The sequence below is a fragment of the Saccostrea cucullata genome, unplaced genomic scaffold (assembly GCF_032062105.1).
Source record: "Saccostrea cucullata isolate Sc308-1 unplaced genomic scaffold, CSIRO_AGI_Scuc_v1 ctg2128, whole genome shotgun sequence".
Classification (NCBI taxonomy): Eukaryota; Metazoa; Mollusca; class Bivalvia; order Ostreida; family Ostreidae; genus Saccostrea; species Saccostrea cuccullata.
Genome location: NW_026936973.1, coordinates 46,713 through 64,603, shown reverse-complemented (window position 1 = coordinate 64,603; position 17,891 = coordinate 46,713). Strand labels below are relative to the sequence as shown.

Here is a 17,891-nt window from a genome sequence, read left to right as displayed (position 1 = left end):
ATTATTTTGTGAATTAATTTCCGTTTCATTTGTGATTTTATCAAACTAATATGATGCTTACATTCACCTCTTTGATCAATTACTTACCAACTGTTGTATTTTTGGCAAATATTGGCCCAGGTGTTGTTTGTGTTCTTACGGTAACTAGGGTAGTTGTTGAACTCTTTAACGATTCATTTTCTACTAAAATTAATTAAATAATATATCAGAAAGTTCAGCACGTTTAACGTTGTACGATTTATAAGAACTTACTATGTACAACTAAATGCATTACACTCTAATTGTTTCATTCTAAAATCCAAAAAGTTCTTGTCTATGATATTTTTTTTATTCAAATAATGATACCCAATGAACACATAAGCTTCCGAAAGAATTCAAATTAATCTTCGTATACCTTCAAGTTCATTATTCATTGCAACCAGCAAACTGCTCAACACGGACGCAGATATCAAAAGAAGCAGCAATATCAGAAGGATGTAAAGCCATCGTTTAGGTTTTGATTCTTCAATATCAGGAATTATGGTTTTCTCAGCCCGTATCTTGTACTTTAAAAAACAGAATGTCTTTTATATAATTATATGAATAAATGTTCATTTGAAAACAGATTAATAGTTGTCATTGTAAATGTGTCTTTATCCAAACGACAACTTTAAAATTGTTACCTTAAAATTTTTAGATGATGAAAATCCTCGAATTGGAATATTGTACAAATCTGCGTTCTGTTTTAAGAGAAACTAAATTATATTTTGGAATAATAAGAGTTGATTTTCTCAATAAGTAGATATTCAATAAAATTTTATTTTTGTTATGCATTACGTCATTTAATTTGGTATATTTGAGTTTAGAAAAAAGTTATGAAAAGCACATGACTTTGTGTATGTATTTTCCACATAAATTGAACATCAATGCATAAGTTGAGGAATCTACAACCTCATTATGAAATGATGGATTGGTGCATAATTTTAGAACGTTAAATTGTTACCTTTTTCTTAAATATCATATCCTTGATTCCCATCCTGGACCTAGATTAGGTTAATATTAAGATAAAACAGTCAATTGAATTGAAGCGCTCATTAACATTTTGCTAGAATTTTAACAATAAGTTTCATTAAAGACAAACGCAGGCAATTTTTGAAAATCTTTTTTTTAACTCGATAGTAAAGGGAACTCATCAACCCACACTTTTAAGAAAAGAGAAAAAATGTCTTTAATTCCTATTTTTAATTAGTTGCAAATACTGCATTAAAAATATTTGTTGGCTTACCTTTCTCTGTATATCAAGAGCTTATAAGACAATTAAATTTGTGACACAATCTTTACAGTAGTAAAATATTATTATTATTATGTATTAAACCCAGTGAACGTTAAAGGTCTTAAAAAGTCAGCATAAAGGTGAAATCAGCTAATCGTAGTCCAATTAATGGAATTATCATAAAAGGTGTACAAAAGAACATTAGGGCACAATCATATAGATTCATTCAAAATCAATAAAATTCTAAATTATCAATGAAGTTTTATATTGTCTTTTTAAAATAAAGGATTCGTAATTCAATTATGAAAAAACTTTTGAATATAGCCTGAGTCAATTAATAAAAGACTAGCAATACTTTTAAAGTCATTACTGAATAGTTCCAATATCCAGTAATACTGATATACGTTTATGTAATATGGATGTATTTGGAATAATATTATGTAATTTTGGACTCTTTTGGTGTTGAATATGGTTTGTTATTCACCAGAAAAATATTCATATTGACCGAGGCGAAGCCGAGGTCAATATGGATATTTTTCTGATGAAATAACAAACCATATTCAACACCAAAAGAGTCCATAATTGTTTTATTATATAGTTGGGATTTGAATAAATAAGACATTGAAGGATGTATGACGACACCATTTTCATTTGCAATCTTCCATTGTTGAAAATAAAAAAAAAATCTCCAGATTACTGCTTGTAACCTCCGCGGTTTCCTTTCGTAGTTTCGCTATGGGTAAGGCGTCCAAATGTTAAAAATTAATCCTTAAAAAGGTTTGAATAATTGTTTTCCTGCTCAGATACGTAGCTCGCTTCGGCCGTTGCAACCATTGTTTACAACGTTGTTTGATGTTTTGATTGTGACGTCACAATGCTGTTGCACGCGCATTGACCCTCCGGTGAATACGGCCTAAAATCCGGTGAATATGTAATTTTATGAACTGTTTGCGTTTGTATAGATTATATAGGGACTATAAATAGACTATATAATAAACTGTATTTCATAACAAAATTTTTGCATCTTTTCCTGTCGTCAGCATAATACACTTCATAAATGGCCGCATCATTTTTGCATAACACAAAAACTAGGTCGAAGTACTTGAGTCAAAAAATTATTCAAACATAGCACTTGAAATATATCTGATAAGCAGTTATGTATTCTGCATATAATGGTCGTTATAATGACTTGTTTTATTACATTACCTTTGGTCGTATATATTTTGATATATCTGAAAACAACAAATGAATTGGACAGGTTCGAAGTGGGGATTTTGTCCTGATTATTCATAAGTGTTGATAACATGTTTTTTTTAAATAGTCCTTGGGCTACAAGTGTCGTCCAAATAACTTTATTGAAAAAATCAAAGAGACATATAAAGCTAGCAAACAATTTGTTAGTGATACTTATTGTTCTTTAATGTTTCTTGCAGTAAGTTCAACATCCCCATTCGCATTTCACTTGGAAATATTTATATTTACTTACTGGTATGATTATGAACAGACTAATCGACATAAAAGTGAACATTTAAGCAAAACATAAGATTTTAAAGGTTAAATGTAGAATTGATTGAATTCGTGTTGTTTTATGCCCCATGCAAAAACTGTTCGCTTATATTGATACGTCATTATATTTCGGTGAAGCTTTTCAAATTAGCCCTTATATACACAGCAAACAGGGCCATTCATCAGGGAAAGATTGTGAGTCAGCGCCTTCCATCGGATAATTGTAATTATGTTTAATAAAAACATATTGTGGACGATGAGATTTCATATTGAGACTTGTCACATGATGCGGCAGTTGTTGTGATTTTAGCACATTCACTTGCAGTGCTGAGGTCACCTAAAAATTTTAGTAGTGCATGGGAATAACCAAGATAACATTCTTTGTTTATTTAATACATTTACAATACTTTGTAGTTTCTGAAACGTGCTACGATCCTTTCTAAGATTCTTCAATTTCATTGTTCAATCCATATTTGTAAGAGCGATTGTTGTATTTTTTGCTTGGCGAGGCATGAAATATTGCTAGTTATATCATTTTCAGGATTTCATCAGGATCACAGCACTTTACAAATACCTTAATTCTTCTAGAATTCGATTTGTAAAAGCTTACTTATTGATATATTCAGTGTATTCACTAGATCAATTTCGCAGCATTGTTAAGGCTTGAAAAAGAGGGCGGGGCCTAATTTATACGGGGAAAGTTTACTGTGACGTCACACAAAAAATGACTTTTATGTATTTCTCATAATACCTGAAAATGGAACAATTTGCAATTTTAAACTGTATTAGCATAATAAAAAACAATAAAACTTATCAGTGCATTAAAAAAAAACTTGCTGGTTAAATCCCATGTAGCTGGTTATAAACAAAGCACTCATCGCAATGAACTTGTGTTGTGTACATGACGTCATTTTGTAAAAATGACGTATTTCATGTGCTGTGAGAGGCAGATTGAGGAATTTTTTAACAATGAAAAATGCGTTTTATTATTAAACAGAATATTATTTACAGGTTTTAAATAGTCGATTAATACCAATGTTTATCCTTTGTCTAGTGCGATTATTCATTAACTATGAAAAGAATGTATTTTATTAATTATGTCGTGTTTTTATGCACAGACTACGTATATTTTACATCGAGATGCCTCATAAAATCGTACTTTCGCAAGGACATACACTGAATAGATCATAACCATTTTTTGAATATTGATAAAGAATATTTTTCTAACCTGGAAAAGTGCTGCTACTCTCTTTAAATCGAGGGCGTGGTTTTATAAGTACATAAAATATCTGGTAAAATTCAAACATATTTCGACATTGGCTTATTTACCTGAAAATTTAACTATTAAAACGCGAATTCTATTTAAAGCAGCATCACTTTTCAGAAGCTACGAATTATGCAGAAACAATTAATAGCGTAAATTTTTAATTGCAACTAGGGTATGCCCTTGCGATATTGAAATTTGTTTATGACCTACATTCAGTACACGTGCTATGCATTTATCACGTGACTGTGCATCAATGAGACAAACTTCATACAGTATAGGGTTTGTTATACTTAGCTATTTCCAAAAGTATTTAAGTTCTGTAGTAATTAAACAGCTTAATTAAGATAAATTCAGTTTAAAAAAAAATTCCCCATTTTTTGCACGTCTATTTTCAGTTTCTCATAGTAGGCCTTAACATTGTTGCGTTACTAAGACCCCCACATTACCCTTTGATGTACTTGCATACAAATATACATTTTTTGGCAGTGTAAATTAAATAGGAAACATACGAAAAATATATCAATAACATCGTTAGGAAGACATTGAATCCAATTTAATGGCCTATAAAATATATGTAAATGATATTTTATTTAATTTTAGCATACATTTTTCTTTGAAAAAATATAACTTGATTTATGGCAAGCCCTTTTACTATTTATTCGTAAAATAAATTTTTCTTTGAAAATGAGAGATATCTCTCTAGCATAGAGAGATATCTCTTTAGCTTATGGAGATATCTCTTTAGCTTATAGAGATATCTCTTTGACTAATAGAGATATCTTAATACTTTAGAGAGATATCTCTTTCAACAAAAGAGATATCTCTTTTTGAAAGAGAGATATCTCTTTTAGTAAGAGAGATATCTTTATAAGCTAGAGAGATATCTCTTTAAACGAGAGAGATATCTCTTAAAGTTAGAGAGATATCTCTTTAACAAGTTTAAAAGAGATATCTCTCTTAATTAGAGAGATATCTCTTTAGATTTTCAAAAAGAGATATCTTTCTAAGCTAAAGAGATATCTCTTTTAATGAAAGAGATATCTCTTTTCCAATCACCCTTTAAATAAAATAACTAATTCTCCCGTTAAAAACGAAAGCGAAACAGGAAGTAATGTCTGTTAAGTCGTTCGTTTTCTGGTTATTGAAAAGAAGAGGATAAAATGGACTGATTGATACAGGTAAACAAGGTTTAATTGCTTTATTGTTTTAAGCGAAAGTAACAGGATTTCAAACCAAAACGTCCCCCAAAGATTGGTTCCATATTATATTTATTTCATTTATTTAGCTCACAGGACAGCTGAGCTGGGGATATAGAATGCGAAGTCAATAAAAACTTAATACTCCAAAAATAAAAACGTCCAACATTACTTCTTTCATGTAAACAGGGATGTATATATTCAACTTCAATATTAACTGTAGGACTTTAAACGACATACATGTACGATCAATATATATAACTGTAAAGCCTTATGACCCCCTTCCCAAACACAGGCACCTGAAGTATGGATAATAACCCCCCCTTTTTTATATATTTTTTTAAATTTAACAAAAAAAAAGGGGGGGGGGGTATTATCCATACTTCAGGTGCCCGTGTTCCCAAATACTCTTACAATTATGAGAAAGACATTTTATTTTCTTAAAATAGGCATTAGAAATAGGAATTTTCTTATTTGTCTTAGCTAGAACAATCCCAAATTTATCCAATGTTGTCACCAAACAGGTCTGCACTGGGTCCATAAGACATTCATCATTCAATGGTAGAACATTTTATCTACATTTGTCATATTTTACAGAGATCCAGGAGGTACTGAAAAGGGGACAATGCTTCGACTGAATGTGTCATCCATGTACCAGTATAGACCTGTTAATGAGGCATATCCAATAATTCTTATACTCATGAAGAGTGCGGCAACTCCCAAGTAGTTAAGGATGGCACTCATTTTAAATCTGGTACAGGATAATTTTTTGGGCTGCACTTTTCTTTACTTCAATATTGCAAACTTACTAGTTAAGTATCAAGTCCACAAAAGCTCAAACACCATGGTGAATCAATGGACCATAATGATAGTTAAATTTGTCATATGCTTTCTTATTAAATTATCAATTTGAAATTTGATTGGTAAAAAACATTTATTAACAAGTACAATTCTTCTACTGTGTGCCTGTCATCCCAACAATTGCAAATGCACATCGATAGGTTCTCCATGAAAATTGCTAACTGCGCAGAATGGTTGCACATTTTTTCAATGAACGACATTTTCTTAACATTGAATCCTTCAGTATAACAAGACAAATATTGCATGCTCATTTTAATACAATATAAATAAACTTAAGAACAAACTTAAGGATTGAAGTTTAATTTGTATATTTGGTAGTTACATGCATGCGTAATTAGTTTTATATATAAAGGATGTACACAAGCATTTTATAACATTGAAAATATTCAAGAAAGTATTCTCTTAATTTCTTGCAGATCCTCACTTCTAGGATGTTTTCCATGTTCTTGTGAAAAGTGTTTTACATGGCACCATTCAGCTACAAATACTTTGCCGGTGGAACTGTGACATCAATCAACTGCTCATGCCACTGCTAACTGGCAGAATTTCCTTTGGGACAAGCTAACTGTTTCAAATATTTTACACCTGCAAGTTAGTACTTATGAAATTTTGTTTGCAGGAAGCTAAAAGCTAATGAGTACTGAAAATACAAGCCAGATGAAGTACAAAAGTGTTGATACAGGTCATTTAGAATTTTCAATTCTTTGCAGGTAGTGATGAGTGTACTGGAAGTTTTTTCGGGATCTTGTCTGACATCATAGGTACAACTGGTCACTGTGTTTTTTGGTTATATAAGCAGGCATATTGTTAAAGCGGTGACACATGTAGCTTCAAATGATGCTTGACTGTTTGAGTGTTTTTCTTTGATTTATAAGTAAACCTGGATTGATTTCTGATGCAGTAATATAGAGCCATGTCCATTCTTTAATATTCCATCATCCCACTGTCACAAAGTACTGAAATAAAAATGATTCTGATTTTAAAAGTTTTTGGTTTTTATATGTAACATAAAATTCTACAGAAATTCAAATATTAAAACTACTTCAAAACAAGATGTGTTTGTGAAACACTATGCACCAGGCGGCAACAAATTCAAACAAGTTTTTTTAAGCATATAGGTCATAGTCAAGGTCACAAGGTCATTGGCCTTGGTGTCATTTGAAAGAGCTTAATTAGTGGAGTATGCAAATCAAATATGAAGTCTCTATCTTTAACGGTACAAAAGGTATGGTGAAAGTTCAAAATGGTATTTATAGCATTAAAGTCACATTAAAGGTCAAAAGTTCACTGGCCTTGGTGTCATTTGAAAGAGCATAATTAATGAAGAAGGCATTCCAAATATGATTTCTCTATCTTTAATGTATCAAAAGTAAAGGCGAAAGTTAAAAAAAAAGCTATTTTTAGCATATAGGTCACAGTCAAGGTCACAAGGTCATTGACCTTGGTGTCTTTTGAAAGAATTTAATTAGTGGAGTAGGCATATTAAATATGAAGTCTGTATCTCTCATGGTTCAAAAGTTATGGTGGAGGTTAAAGTTGACAAATGACAAACAGACATAGAAACAGGATATAAACAATAGACAATAATTCACTTATTTTATGATTGTGTATATTTATGTGACTGAATTTTGGAATCAATTTGTACAAAGGTCTAGTGTCATTGAAAAAGATTACAGAATATCCAAAAGAACTGTTTTACTTGTTAATATAGAAGGAAGTTGTTTAGAAAATTTTCTTTTATTAGTTGCAAAAAATTTTATTTACTATTCAAGATCACAAGATAGTAAGCCATTATTTATTGATGCAGTAAAGTTATTCAAGTATTACAGAAACATAGAAAATTGTTGTGAAGAAGTTTTTCAATGTAAGGACAAAATACTCAGTAAATGGGTCCTGTATGATAATGTGTACAAGAAGTGATGAAAAAATCAAAATTGTAATTTTTTGTTAATTTATATCTACACATTTGGGTGCATCTGTTTTGTTTTTGGATAAATTGTATGTTTAACTGTCATATGTTTACATATATGTACATTTATTATGCCCCCCCCCCCTTTGAATAAAGGAGGGCATTTTGCTTTGCTGCTGTCTGTCAGTCCATTTATAAAGGTATATCAGATTAATCAGAGGCGTATTCACAAACTTAAAAGTGGGGGGGGGGGGCTCATCTCCAAAAAAAAAAAAAACTGAAAGTTCCCCAAACTCGAAAATCCTATTTCGTGCGGGGGGGGGGGGGGGGGGGGGGTTAGTGTCCAACTTTTTCAAAGACAAGCTACTTTCAATTCCTATTTTTTCCACAATTCTTCGATATAACTATACTTTCCTATAGTATAGGTAATGTTGAGCAAAAAGAGCTGTGATTTTGTTCTTCGTTAAAAAGTGGGGGGGGCACAGACATACTCTTGCCCCCCCAGATCTGAAAGTGGGGGGCTAGTGCCCCCGCTGCCCCCCCCCCCCTGTGACTACGCCCATGTGAATATCTAGGTCAAGTTCTGTTTTGGGTATGATCATCGCGCCATTTTTGACAGAGTTATACCCCTTGGCTTTAGAAAAATTCCAATTACTGGCAGTTTCTGTTCATTTCCTTTACAAGGGTTGCACATAGTGAAATGCAATTTAGTATACAGATTTATCAGATGATCATGAATATCTATGTCAAGTTCTCTTTTGGGTATACTTGCACCATTTTTGACAGAGTAATGCCTTTTTGGACTTAGATAAAAAATTCCAAAGTGGGGGGAGGGGGGCATAAGTATTTTACAAACATCTCATTATTTTTAATTTTAGAAAGTGCACTGTGTGAGTGTGTGCAATTGTGGTGGTGAGTGGGTGAAAATTGTCTTGTGTTTGTACAGTGTATATATGGATATGGAAAATGCTTCAAAATAAAGCATTTAAAAAAAGTTTTGGAAAGTATGGCAATCATATACCATGCAGTACTCAGAAATGCTAAATAAAAGGCTGCGTAGAAGAAAAAAAAATAATTAAAACTACCAATCAAATAAGTATTAAATGTAAATCTTTTAAGATGAAGGTTTTGCTTTGTCAGATTCTTTGCTTATAGGGACACTTACCTTTAATAATGTCATAACAGGTGAGGCACATGGCTGGTCTTCATGCTGGATCAGTTCTTATTTAAAACCATCCAGTATTGCCCCAAGATTGCCAGATGTACAGACAAAACCTGTAATTTAGCAAGCTTCTGTAATATGCCAATTGAATTATTACATAGGCCATAGTTGTATGTGCAACTGATAATGATGTAGGACTAAGGTGCCTGACAAATAATGAGTTATAAATCTTACAAATATCCATTTATTTGATACAAATCTTAACTTTCTTCATTAAATTTTATCAATGATTTTACAAGAAAATCAGAATAAAAATTGTCCTTTTTATACATAAAAAATATTTTCATTTAAAATCTTTTTATTTAAAAATATTTGTTGCATTTTCATATTTAGGGTACCCTTCCTAGGCCAACAATAAAAAAAAATGATTTGTTTGCTGTACTCTGACCGACCTGTTAAAATTGCCCCTACCCATTTGCATTCATTTCTTGGGGGCACTTAAAATTTTTTAACACCCCCCTTAATTTCCATAGATGTTGTAAAGATAAGGTATATTTTTTTTTAGGATGCTTTTTAATTTATAAATACAAAGTCTTTGTAATTAAATGAAAACATTAACAGATTTCTGAGTCTGTGGTTTTAAATATGACAGTTATCAATTTATTCAATGCTGTAAGACATAAGAAAAAAAAACTAGAAATATGTCCACAGGACAGGAATGCCCGCCAAGGGTATATTAGTCATGCAAAATGAAAATTTGTATGAAATTTGATCAGAATATCTTGAAAAATGTTACAGTTGAATTGCTTACATCAGTATGTATCAGCATATGAAGTTTGACACTAATTTCAGAGATGTGAGGTCAAGGTCAAATAAAAGGTCAACGTCATGTTGATGCAGTTGAATTGCTTACATCAGAATGTATCACCATATGAAGTTTGACACTAACTTAGGAAAATTGAGGTCAAAGTCAAAAGAAAGGCCAAGGACAAAAAATGTTTGTTTCAGTTGAAAAGCTCTCATCAGTATAGTAAGTTTGATACAGTAAATCTCGTTTCGTACGAACACGAATATTGCGAATTCATGGGTATAGCGAAGTCATCTTGGATTCCCAGCTATAATATTTCAATGAATTTCTTATACGATTATTATAATAATGAATTATGGATATAGCGAAGTAATTTCATAGGTCCCAGCAACTTTGTTATAACCGAAATTGCTGTAACACCATCTTGAATGGTATGTTTAAAACTAAGTTAAACACTAATTTAAGAAAAGTGAGGTCAAGGTCAAAGGAAAGGTCAAGGACAGAAAATGTTGATGCAGTTGCATAGCTCTTATCAATATCTATCAGCAAAGTTTGATGAAATATCCTGTATAGTTTCTTTGAAACTGGGCTTTGAACTGAGCTAAAAGCAAAGTGTGATGCATGGACAGAAAGACAGAAGACAGACATGACAAACACTATATGCCCAGGCCATAATCATGGTGGGGCATAAAAAAACTACCGGTACCTACCAACCTACCTGCCAACCTTGATAAAAGTGGGTAGGAGTACATCAAACAATATATTTTTAAAGCTGGCCAGTTGTTGACTAGTATATTAGTCATTTTGATATGCTATGTCTTATAAAAAATAAATTTTATATTTGTCTTAGAACTTATTTGTTGCATCAATTTCATACCTGTATTTGATTTGCATTGTTTTGGATGCTGATAATTCAAAGTCATGATCAGTATAGTCTTAGGTGCTGCTGACTTTGGATCTCTTAGGAACTGCATCTTTTATCTGTGTTACTGGTTCTCTTGTACCTCTGCTATTAATAAGTTTTAGTGTATACAGTTGTGTAATATCAGTGAATAAATTGAACAGACAGATTGATTGTTTATTGTTTATCGTTCCTCTCAAGAATTTTTCACTCATATGGAAACGACAGTGGAGAGCTGCAAATTTTGTCCTAATTACCTATACTCAGCACTCAGGGCCATTGACTGATTGAGCAGGAAGGGATCTTTTTTGTGCCAACACCTGACCTACTGCAACAAGGGGCCACAGTTATACTGTATCATCCCAAGGACAGGTCTCCACATCCCACAGTGGGATTCAAACTCATGATGTAAGGATCAACACCTTATTTCGCGACTCTACTAGAGCAGACACTCTAACCACTGTGCCATGCAGGCGAATTTGAACAGACAGAAAAATTTACCAAAATCCATAAACCATGTTCTATAAACAAGAAACATACTCTCTAAAGTGAGAAATATGGTCATCTAAATTTTATTTTATGCAGAGAGATGGCAAAATATATGAACATCTTATCCTTGTGAAATAGATCTAAATTGCTACAAACATTTAATGCTCAAAAAAATAATCCACTAATACAAAGCAGGTTAAAATTTACTGAAAAACAAGATGTGTTTGTGAAACACTGATGCCCCCGTACGGCAATTTAGCGACAGTTAAGCTTATGGGCGGCGGAAAGGGTAAAAAAGACGTTTATGCAAAAATAACAATTAATTTTATAAACATAATGAAATACATAACAATATACAACCTGAAAAACAAAATCAACAGACTCGTTTGCAAAATCAACAGACTCCGATGCGAAATCAACGTTCACCAATGCAAAACCAACGATTTATTCACTGAATTGTCGCTAGATGGCGTGCAAAAAACATATATTACCTGAATTAACGCTAGATGGCGCTCAAGTATTTCTACGTCATCATTATTTTTGTACAATTAAAGAGTGAAGGTCAAAAGGCTGAAACGTAGCACATGTAGGAAATTCGCATGCCTCCCTTTCAATGATAAAAATAAAATCAAAAAAGGCTCGCATGTTTGTGAGACTGGAACTTTCTGGATATAGAATAAAAGTTTGATGTCAAAAGTTTACAATGATATGCATCAAGGTGCATTTCAAGCACAAATTATGCATAAAAATATGTATTAATATGAGAGGTCATTTGGTTTATTTACATTTTTTAAGCCAAGCGAGAGCTATTTGGAGGTCATGACGTCAGAAGTTTATTAATAACCAGGGATTTCCACATCGAACAGCCCCATTTTTATGTGAATATTTACCTGACTCATTGCTCTTGTCATGTGGTAAAAATATTTTGGAAATGAATCTTTTTTAAAAAGTTACAAAGAATACAAAACATATGTTTTTACTACATAAGTCTATACACATGTATATGTAAGCTAATTGTGGTCCGGGTCCAAATTGTCTATCAACATCCATTTGGCAAACCTCGGATAATATTTAGCATCATATGTTGGACTTTCAAACATACAAGAGGCAGCAAGACACCTAGAAACGACTGTAAATATATTGAAAGAAAAAATCCCCTTACACTCTCAAAAAAGGTCATATAATATTATTTTATTGTATTCATGCATTACACAATATGTTGATACATGAAAAAATCACTTGCAAGTTGTACTTGTATCATTTTTGCTTTTCTTTGTACGACTAAGTGAACTGTATTAAATTTATTTTAGAATCAGATCCTTTGTTCCGCTCATATAGATCGCTTCTTGTGTAGCGATCTATGTGAGTGGATCAAAGGATCTGATTTTAACCATATTGATAAGAGGACGTATCATGTCGCACAAATTATGGTTCATATATGTTAGAGTAAAAAAATAATTTTATCAAACTGCATGTATTGCCCAATAATTACACAGTTTTCAATAATATAGCTATATGCACGGATCTAGAGTTCCAGACCCCCCTCCCCCCCCCCCCCGTCCCCACCCACCCACACACACACCCCTTGGATTTTGCAGAGTCGAGGGTTTTTTTTAACACTAAACCAAGTTTACTTTAAATGACCTTAGACGCCCCCCCCCCCCCCCAAAACGCTGAGCCTCATCAAATAAGCGAAAATGCCAAGTGGCTATGTAAAGTACTAGGTTTCTATGTATGAAGCTTTAAAAGTTAACCTCACCCAATCCCTCCCCCAAATAAGTTTATCATAAGTTTGGGAAAGGAGTTTATGTTTGATTATTTGTTTGCTTGGCTTGTTTGGGGGGGGGGGGTGCTTGTCAAGAAAATTATGGGCTGGAATGTTTTTATTGATCTTGATGAGGCCCCCTCCCCCCTGAAAAAAAAAAACAGGATCTGCGCCTGTACAAATATAAATTACATGTATATAATACAGAAAAAGATAAATGCCCTGATGAACAGGATAATCAAGGTTGGTATTAATGCGCAAGAGAGATGATATTTTTTTTATTTTATTATTATTATTTTTTAGGAGGGGGGGTATCGACATAGGAGGGTATGTCAATATCAATAACTCATGAAGTTTCAGTCAAAGTCTGACAAGATTTTGGTAACTTGTTGATCAAACATGAATTAAAATGTTTGATAATAAATCTGAAAACATATTCGACAGGATAGTTTTTATTTTATTCAAAAGTTTACTATGCGTTTTTTTTTTAAGTAAAGTTGAGTATAGTTGAAACCGTAAACAAATTTTTTACACTGTAGCGCTACAAGGATGAGACTCAATTGTACTCCTGTACAAGGTGTGGTGGCATCTTTGCCATGGTATGTGCAGTAGACCTTGTCCCATGTGCATTTTGACTAACACAGAAAATGGTTCCGCGTTGCAATTAATGCTCTCTAAATGACCATGAAAATGCATGCTCAAATTCAATTTCAGTCAGCCCCCCCCCTGCAGGCTCTATGTCCCTTGGCCCCCTACTGATTTTCCAAACAGTATCCCCCAAACCTGGAGTAATCGCTGTCCTAAATTCCTACACCTTATTTTTAAGCAAAAATAAGATATGGATACACAGACATCTTGCCTTAATTTCTTTTCTTTATATTTTTAAGTTCTCGTGTCATTCCCTAAAATATACACAGGGTCAATCTAATGGATAAAAATGGGTATATAATGTATTTAAGGAATAACTGTCTTATTTTTCGAATTCATGAAGTGATCAATGGATTGGCTTGTGTGATAATTTGCATAAACGCCGAAGGCGTTTATGCATAAAATTATCACACAAGCCAATCCATTGATCATCTTCATGAATTCGAAAAATAAGACAGTTATTCCTTATATTTACATGCTTTGATTCCGCCAATCCACGGGCTCCAAGCCTGCTTCTCTCCAGGTGTTGTCCCGCCCTGCACGTTGTTTTTTTTTTGGAACCGCGCCAAAACATTCATGAGGAAATCAATTACATTTACAATTGGTAATTTTATCTCGGACAAAGACATTGGAAATGTAAATATTATTTAGTAAATGGTCCCTATTATATGTATTCCGATATACACCATGAAAGTACAAAAATAATGATGACGTAGAAAAACTTGCGCAACATCTAGCGTTAATTCAGGTATATGTCTTTTGCACGCCATCTAGCGACAATTCAGTGAATAATCGTTGGTTTTGCATTGGTGATCGTTGGTTTCGCATCGGAGTCTGTTGGATTTGCAAAAGAGTCTGTTGATTTTGTTTTTCAGGTTGTATGTTTTGTATTTCATTATGTTTATAAAATTAGTTGTTAGTTTTGCATAAATGTCTTTTTTACCCTTTCCGCCGCCCATATAAGCTTTCTCAAATGCAAATCAAATATGTTAATTGGTACCAAAGTAAGGTCTTTTCACAAGAAATGAGAAATGTAAACACTAACTACACCTGTTCCAGGGTTATGACCAACGTTAACATCATAAAAGATAGGACAAATTCCGGGTCAAGGTCAAAGGGTCAAGGTTGTTGTGTTCTAAATAAAGGCCTTGTCTCAAAGATTACGTATGGGAAGTATGAAAGCACTGGCCCTTACCGTTCAAAAGTTATGGCCAAGGTTAAAGTTTGTAAAAAGTAGGTCAAACTTTAAGGTCAAGGTCAAAGGGTCAAGATTCTTGATATCCAATGAAAGGTATTGTCACAAGGATTACACATGTGAAATATGAAAGCTCTAGCCCCAACTATTCAGAAGTTATGGTCAAGGTTAAAGTTTGTAAAAAGTAGGTCAAACACCAAGGTCAAGGTCAGATGGTCAAGGTTCTTGAAATCAAATGAAAGGTCTTGTCACAAGGATTAAATTTGTGAAGTATGAATGCCCTAGTCCTAACCCTTCAAAAATTTCTGTCAATGTTGTGTATTTTTAAAGTGGGTCAAACTCCAAGGTCAAGGTCAAAAGGTCAAATTTGGTGGTACCCAAAGAAAGGTCTTACACAAGGAATATACATATGAAATATGAAAGTCATAGCTCCACTAAATCAAAAGTTATGGGCAAGGTGAAAGTTTTTGCGGACAAACAGAGAGACAGACAGACAGACGGACACGACAAAAACTAATTACCCCCGAAACTTCGTTAACGGGGGCATAAAAAGCATATTTAAAAAATTACCCAAACAAAAGTGATGCAGCCACAGTATCATAAATATGACGTTGGTTCCCATCAATGAGAAAACTCCTCCTCTATAATCAGCTGATGAATAACATCTCGGATTCAAGAGAAATCTGTTAACAAATTAAGGCAAAAGATAATTTTGAAACTATTTCATTCGGTTAAGAATAAAACACTTCATTTTCCCTCAAAATAAACAAGAAACGGATGACACTCTCTGATTTGTTTACCTGTATTTCGATCGAAATATTCCTGGTGGACGCTCGCACCCAATTTCTTATGACATGAAATTCATACATCGTAAGTCGGACAACCCTTCGGCTTTGTAAAACTATTTAATTTCCCCCTGAAAGCTGTGTGTAAACTAGAAACATGCTGAACTCAATACACATTCACCATGACCATGTGCGAGGAAGTGAAAATTATCGTAAAATCTCGCGAGTCACGTGACGAGACTTACAGACTCTGGACCGAATTTTCTCAGCTTTTGAAATAATGAATAAAAAATTCACTTCCGGTAAAGGGAGAAGTCATTTCAAATGGAATTTAAATAAACATAATGAAGAGAGATATCTCTTTGCAATAAAGAGATATCTCTTTTTGCTTCAGAGATATCTCTTTTAGACCCTTTTGAAAGATATCTCTTTCACTTTGAGAGATATCTCTTAAGATAAACTTAGAGAGATATCTCTTTTACTTAAAGAGATATCTCTTTAACTTGGAAAGATATCTCTCTAAGTGAAAGAGAAATCTCTCTAGGTGAAAGAGATATCTCTCTAGTTGAAAGAGATATCTCTCTAGTTGAAAGAGATATCTCTCTTACGATCAGAGATATCTCTTATCACGAAAGAGATATCTCTCAAGGAGAAAGAGATATCTCTCTAAGAAAAAGAGATATCTCTCTTAGTATAAGAGATATCTCTCTAACTTTAAGAGATATCTCTTTCTTATAGAGATATCTCTTTAGAATAAGAGATATCTCTTTAAGTTGAGAGATATCTCTTATTTTTAAGAGATATCTCTCTAAAATGAGAGATATCTCTGTAATTTTCAGATGAAATTTATTTTCCGAATAAATAGTAAAAGGGCTTGCCATATTGATTTGCCTCTCACTGCATACAAACAGGGTCAAGTTTTACTAAATGACGTCACATATTGACAAGTGCATTGCGATCAGCATCGTCACAAGCCACGGTCCGGAGTCTGCATAAATATAGGATATTCAATGTTTTGTAGTTTAATATGGAATACATTTCAAGAATGGGACAGGGTTTTTATATTCACAAGTGCGAAGCAAACTCGTGAAATAAATTAGATGTCCAACTAGAAAACATTGAATTTTCTGTTTATTCCATTTTTAAGACCTTTCCTCTGCCTTATTGTAATACAGAAATACTGTCAAAGGCTACATGACATCATAGTTAAGTGGTTGAGACGTCATCGCTAAATGAGGTGAAATCTTTGTAAACTTGGATTAAGTAATATTTTTTGTAATTTTGATAGTTTTATTCTCGGTCAGAATGGTTTATTTATTTCTATATATTTTATATCAGGCCAAGTAGTCCATGGGCCACTGGGGGTGGTCGGTACCATTTTGGGTGAATAAACTTGATAGTGATATTTGGTAAGGTATACCCCTAACTAGTGAGAAAATGTATGATAGCATCAAATCTGTTGTGGCTTTAATGCTAGAGACACAGTTTTTGCCCTTTATTTGCTCAAATTAGGTAGTTTGAGCTAATTATATTTGCAACCTGCAAAGTGTTTTTCACACTGTTGCCAACCGTGATAGAAAGTTTTACAAGAATTACTCCGAGATATGGTGAACATATTATAAGAGCATTAACTGAGTTACTAGCCGTGATTCTCAAATTGCATATTTTTCCCCCTTTATTTAACAATTATTTGTACCTCAAAAATTTGTATAACGAAAAGATAAGTACCAACGCACATATACTAGTTTAGTTATTCGTCCGTCGGTAACGACAATGACCCCTGTCTCATTTTTGTTGGGGAAGGGGGATGACCTGGACGGTGGGTGCTGAGGTGACTGGTCAGGCCGATCCTCGCACAAGCAGATGATGGAGTTTTCCGATTAGAGCCATGCCCCCTTCTTTGTAAATCTCAGCTGGGATGGAGTATCGGGATATCGGCCAGGTGCTATCCCAGTGACAACATACTAATTGCTTTTTATGGATCTCATCCAATGTGGGAACGGCATCCAGTGACTAGTTGATGTTATTCTGGGAAGACGGTTGATGGTTTCGTCGTTGATGGTAGAAGGACGGTTCAGAACACCAATGAAATGTTCCGCTCACCTGTCCAGTATCTTTTCCTTCTCTCTGATGAGTGTTAACTCGTC

The 17,891-nt window shown here is 33.4% G+C and overlaps 1 protein-coding gene and 1 long non-coding RNA gene across 3 annotated transcripts; both read right to left on the bottom strand.

Annotated features, from left to right (window-relative positions):
* Nucleotides 1-79: 79 nt before the first annotated feature.
* LOC134246948 (uncharacterized) lies at nt 80-1,062 on the bottom strand. Its single transcript, XM_062729293.1, has 4 exons — nt 983-1,062; nt 663-719; nt 395-545; nt 80-183 (listed from the first exon to the last, which is right to left on the bottom strand). The coding sequence occupies exons 1-4, from the start codon at nt 1,013-1,015 to the stop codon at nt 80-82; spliced, it is 345 nt and encodes a 114-aa protein (XP_062585277.1). The 5' UTR covers nt 1,016-1,062.
* A 5,732-nt stretch (nt 1,063-6,794) lies between these two features.
* On the bottom strand, nt 6,795-16,015 carry LOC134246947 (uncharacterized). 2 transcript variants are annotated; one of them, XR_009987742.1, is made up of 5 exons: nt 15,760-16,015; nt 15,530-15,642; nt 10,839-10,970; nt 9,157-9,266; nt 6,795-7,038 (listed from the first exon to the last, which is right to left on the bottom strand). It is a non-coding gene; the product is annotated as an uncharacterized LOC134246947 (long non-coding RNA). The 2 variants fall into 2 exon arrangements; XR_009987743.1 differs by having other exon boundaries at nt 10,839-10,967.
* Between the last annotated feature and the right edge of the window lie 1,876 nt (nt 16,016-17,891).

Coding starts and splice junctions, on each gene's coding strand:
- LOC134246948 (XM_062729293.1), bottom strand. CDS start 1,015: ATGGGAATCAAGGATATGATATTTAAGAAAAAG. Junction 720..982: donor ATATGATATTTAAGAAAAAG/GTAACAATTTAA, acceptor CTCTTAAAACAG/AACGCAGATTTGTACAATAT. Junction 546..662: donor CATCATCTAAAAATTTTAAG/GTAACAATTTTA, acceptor TGTTTTTTAAAG/TACAAGATACGGGCTGAGAA.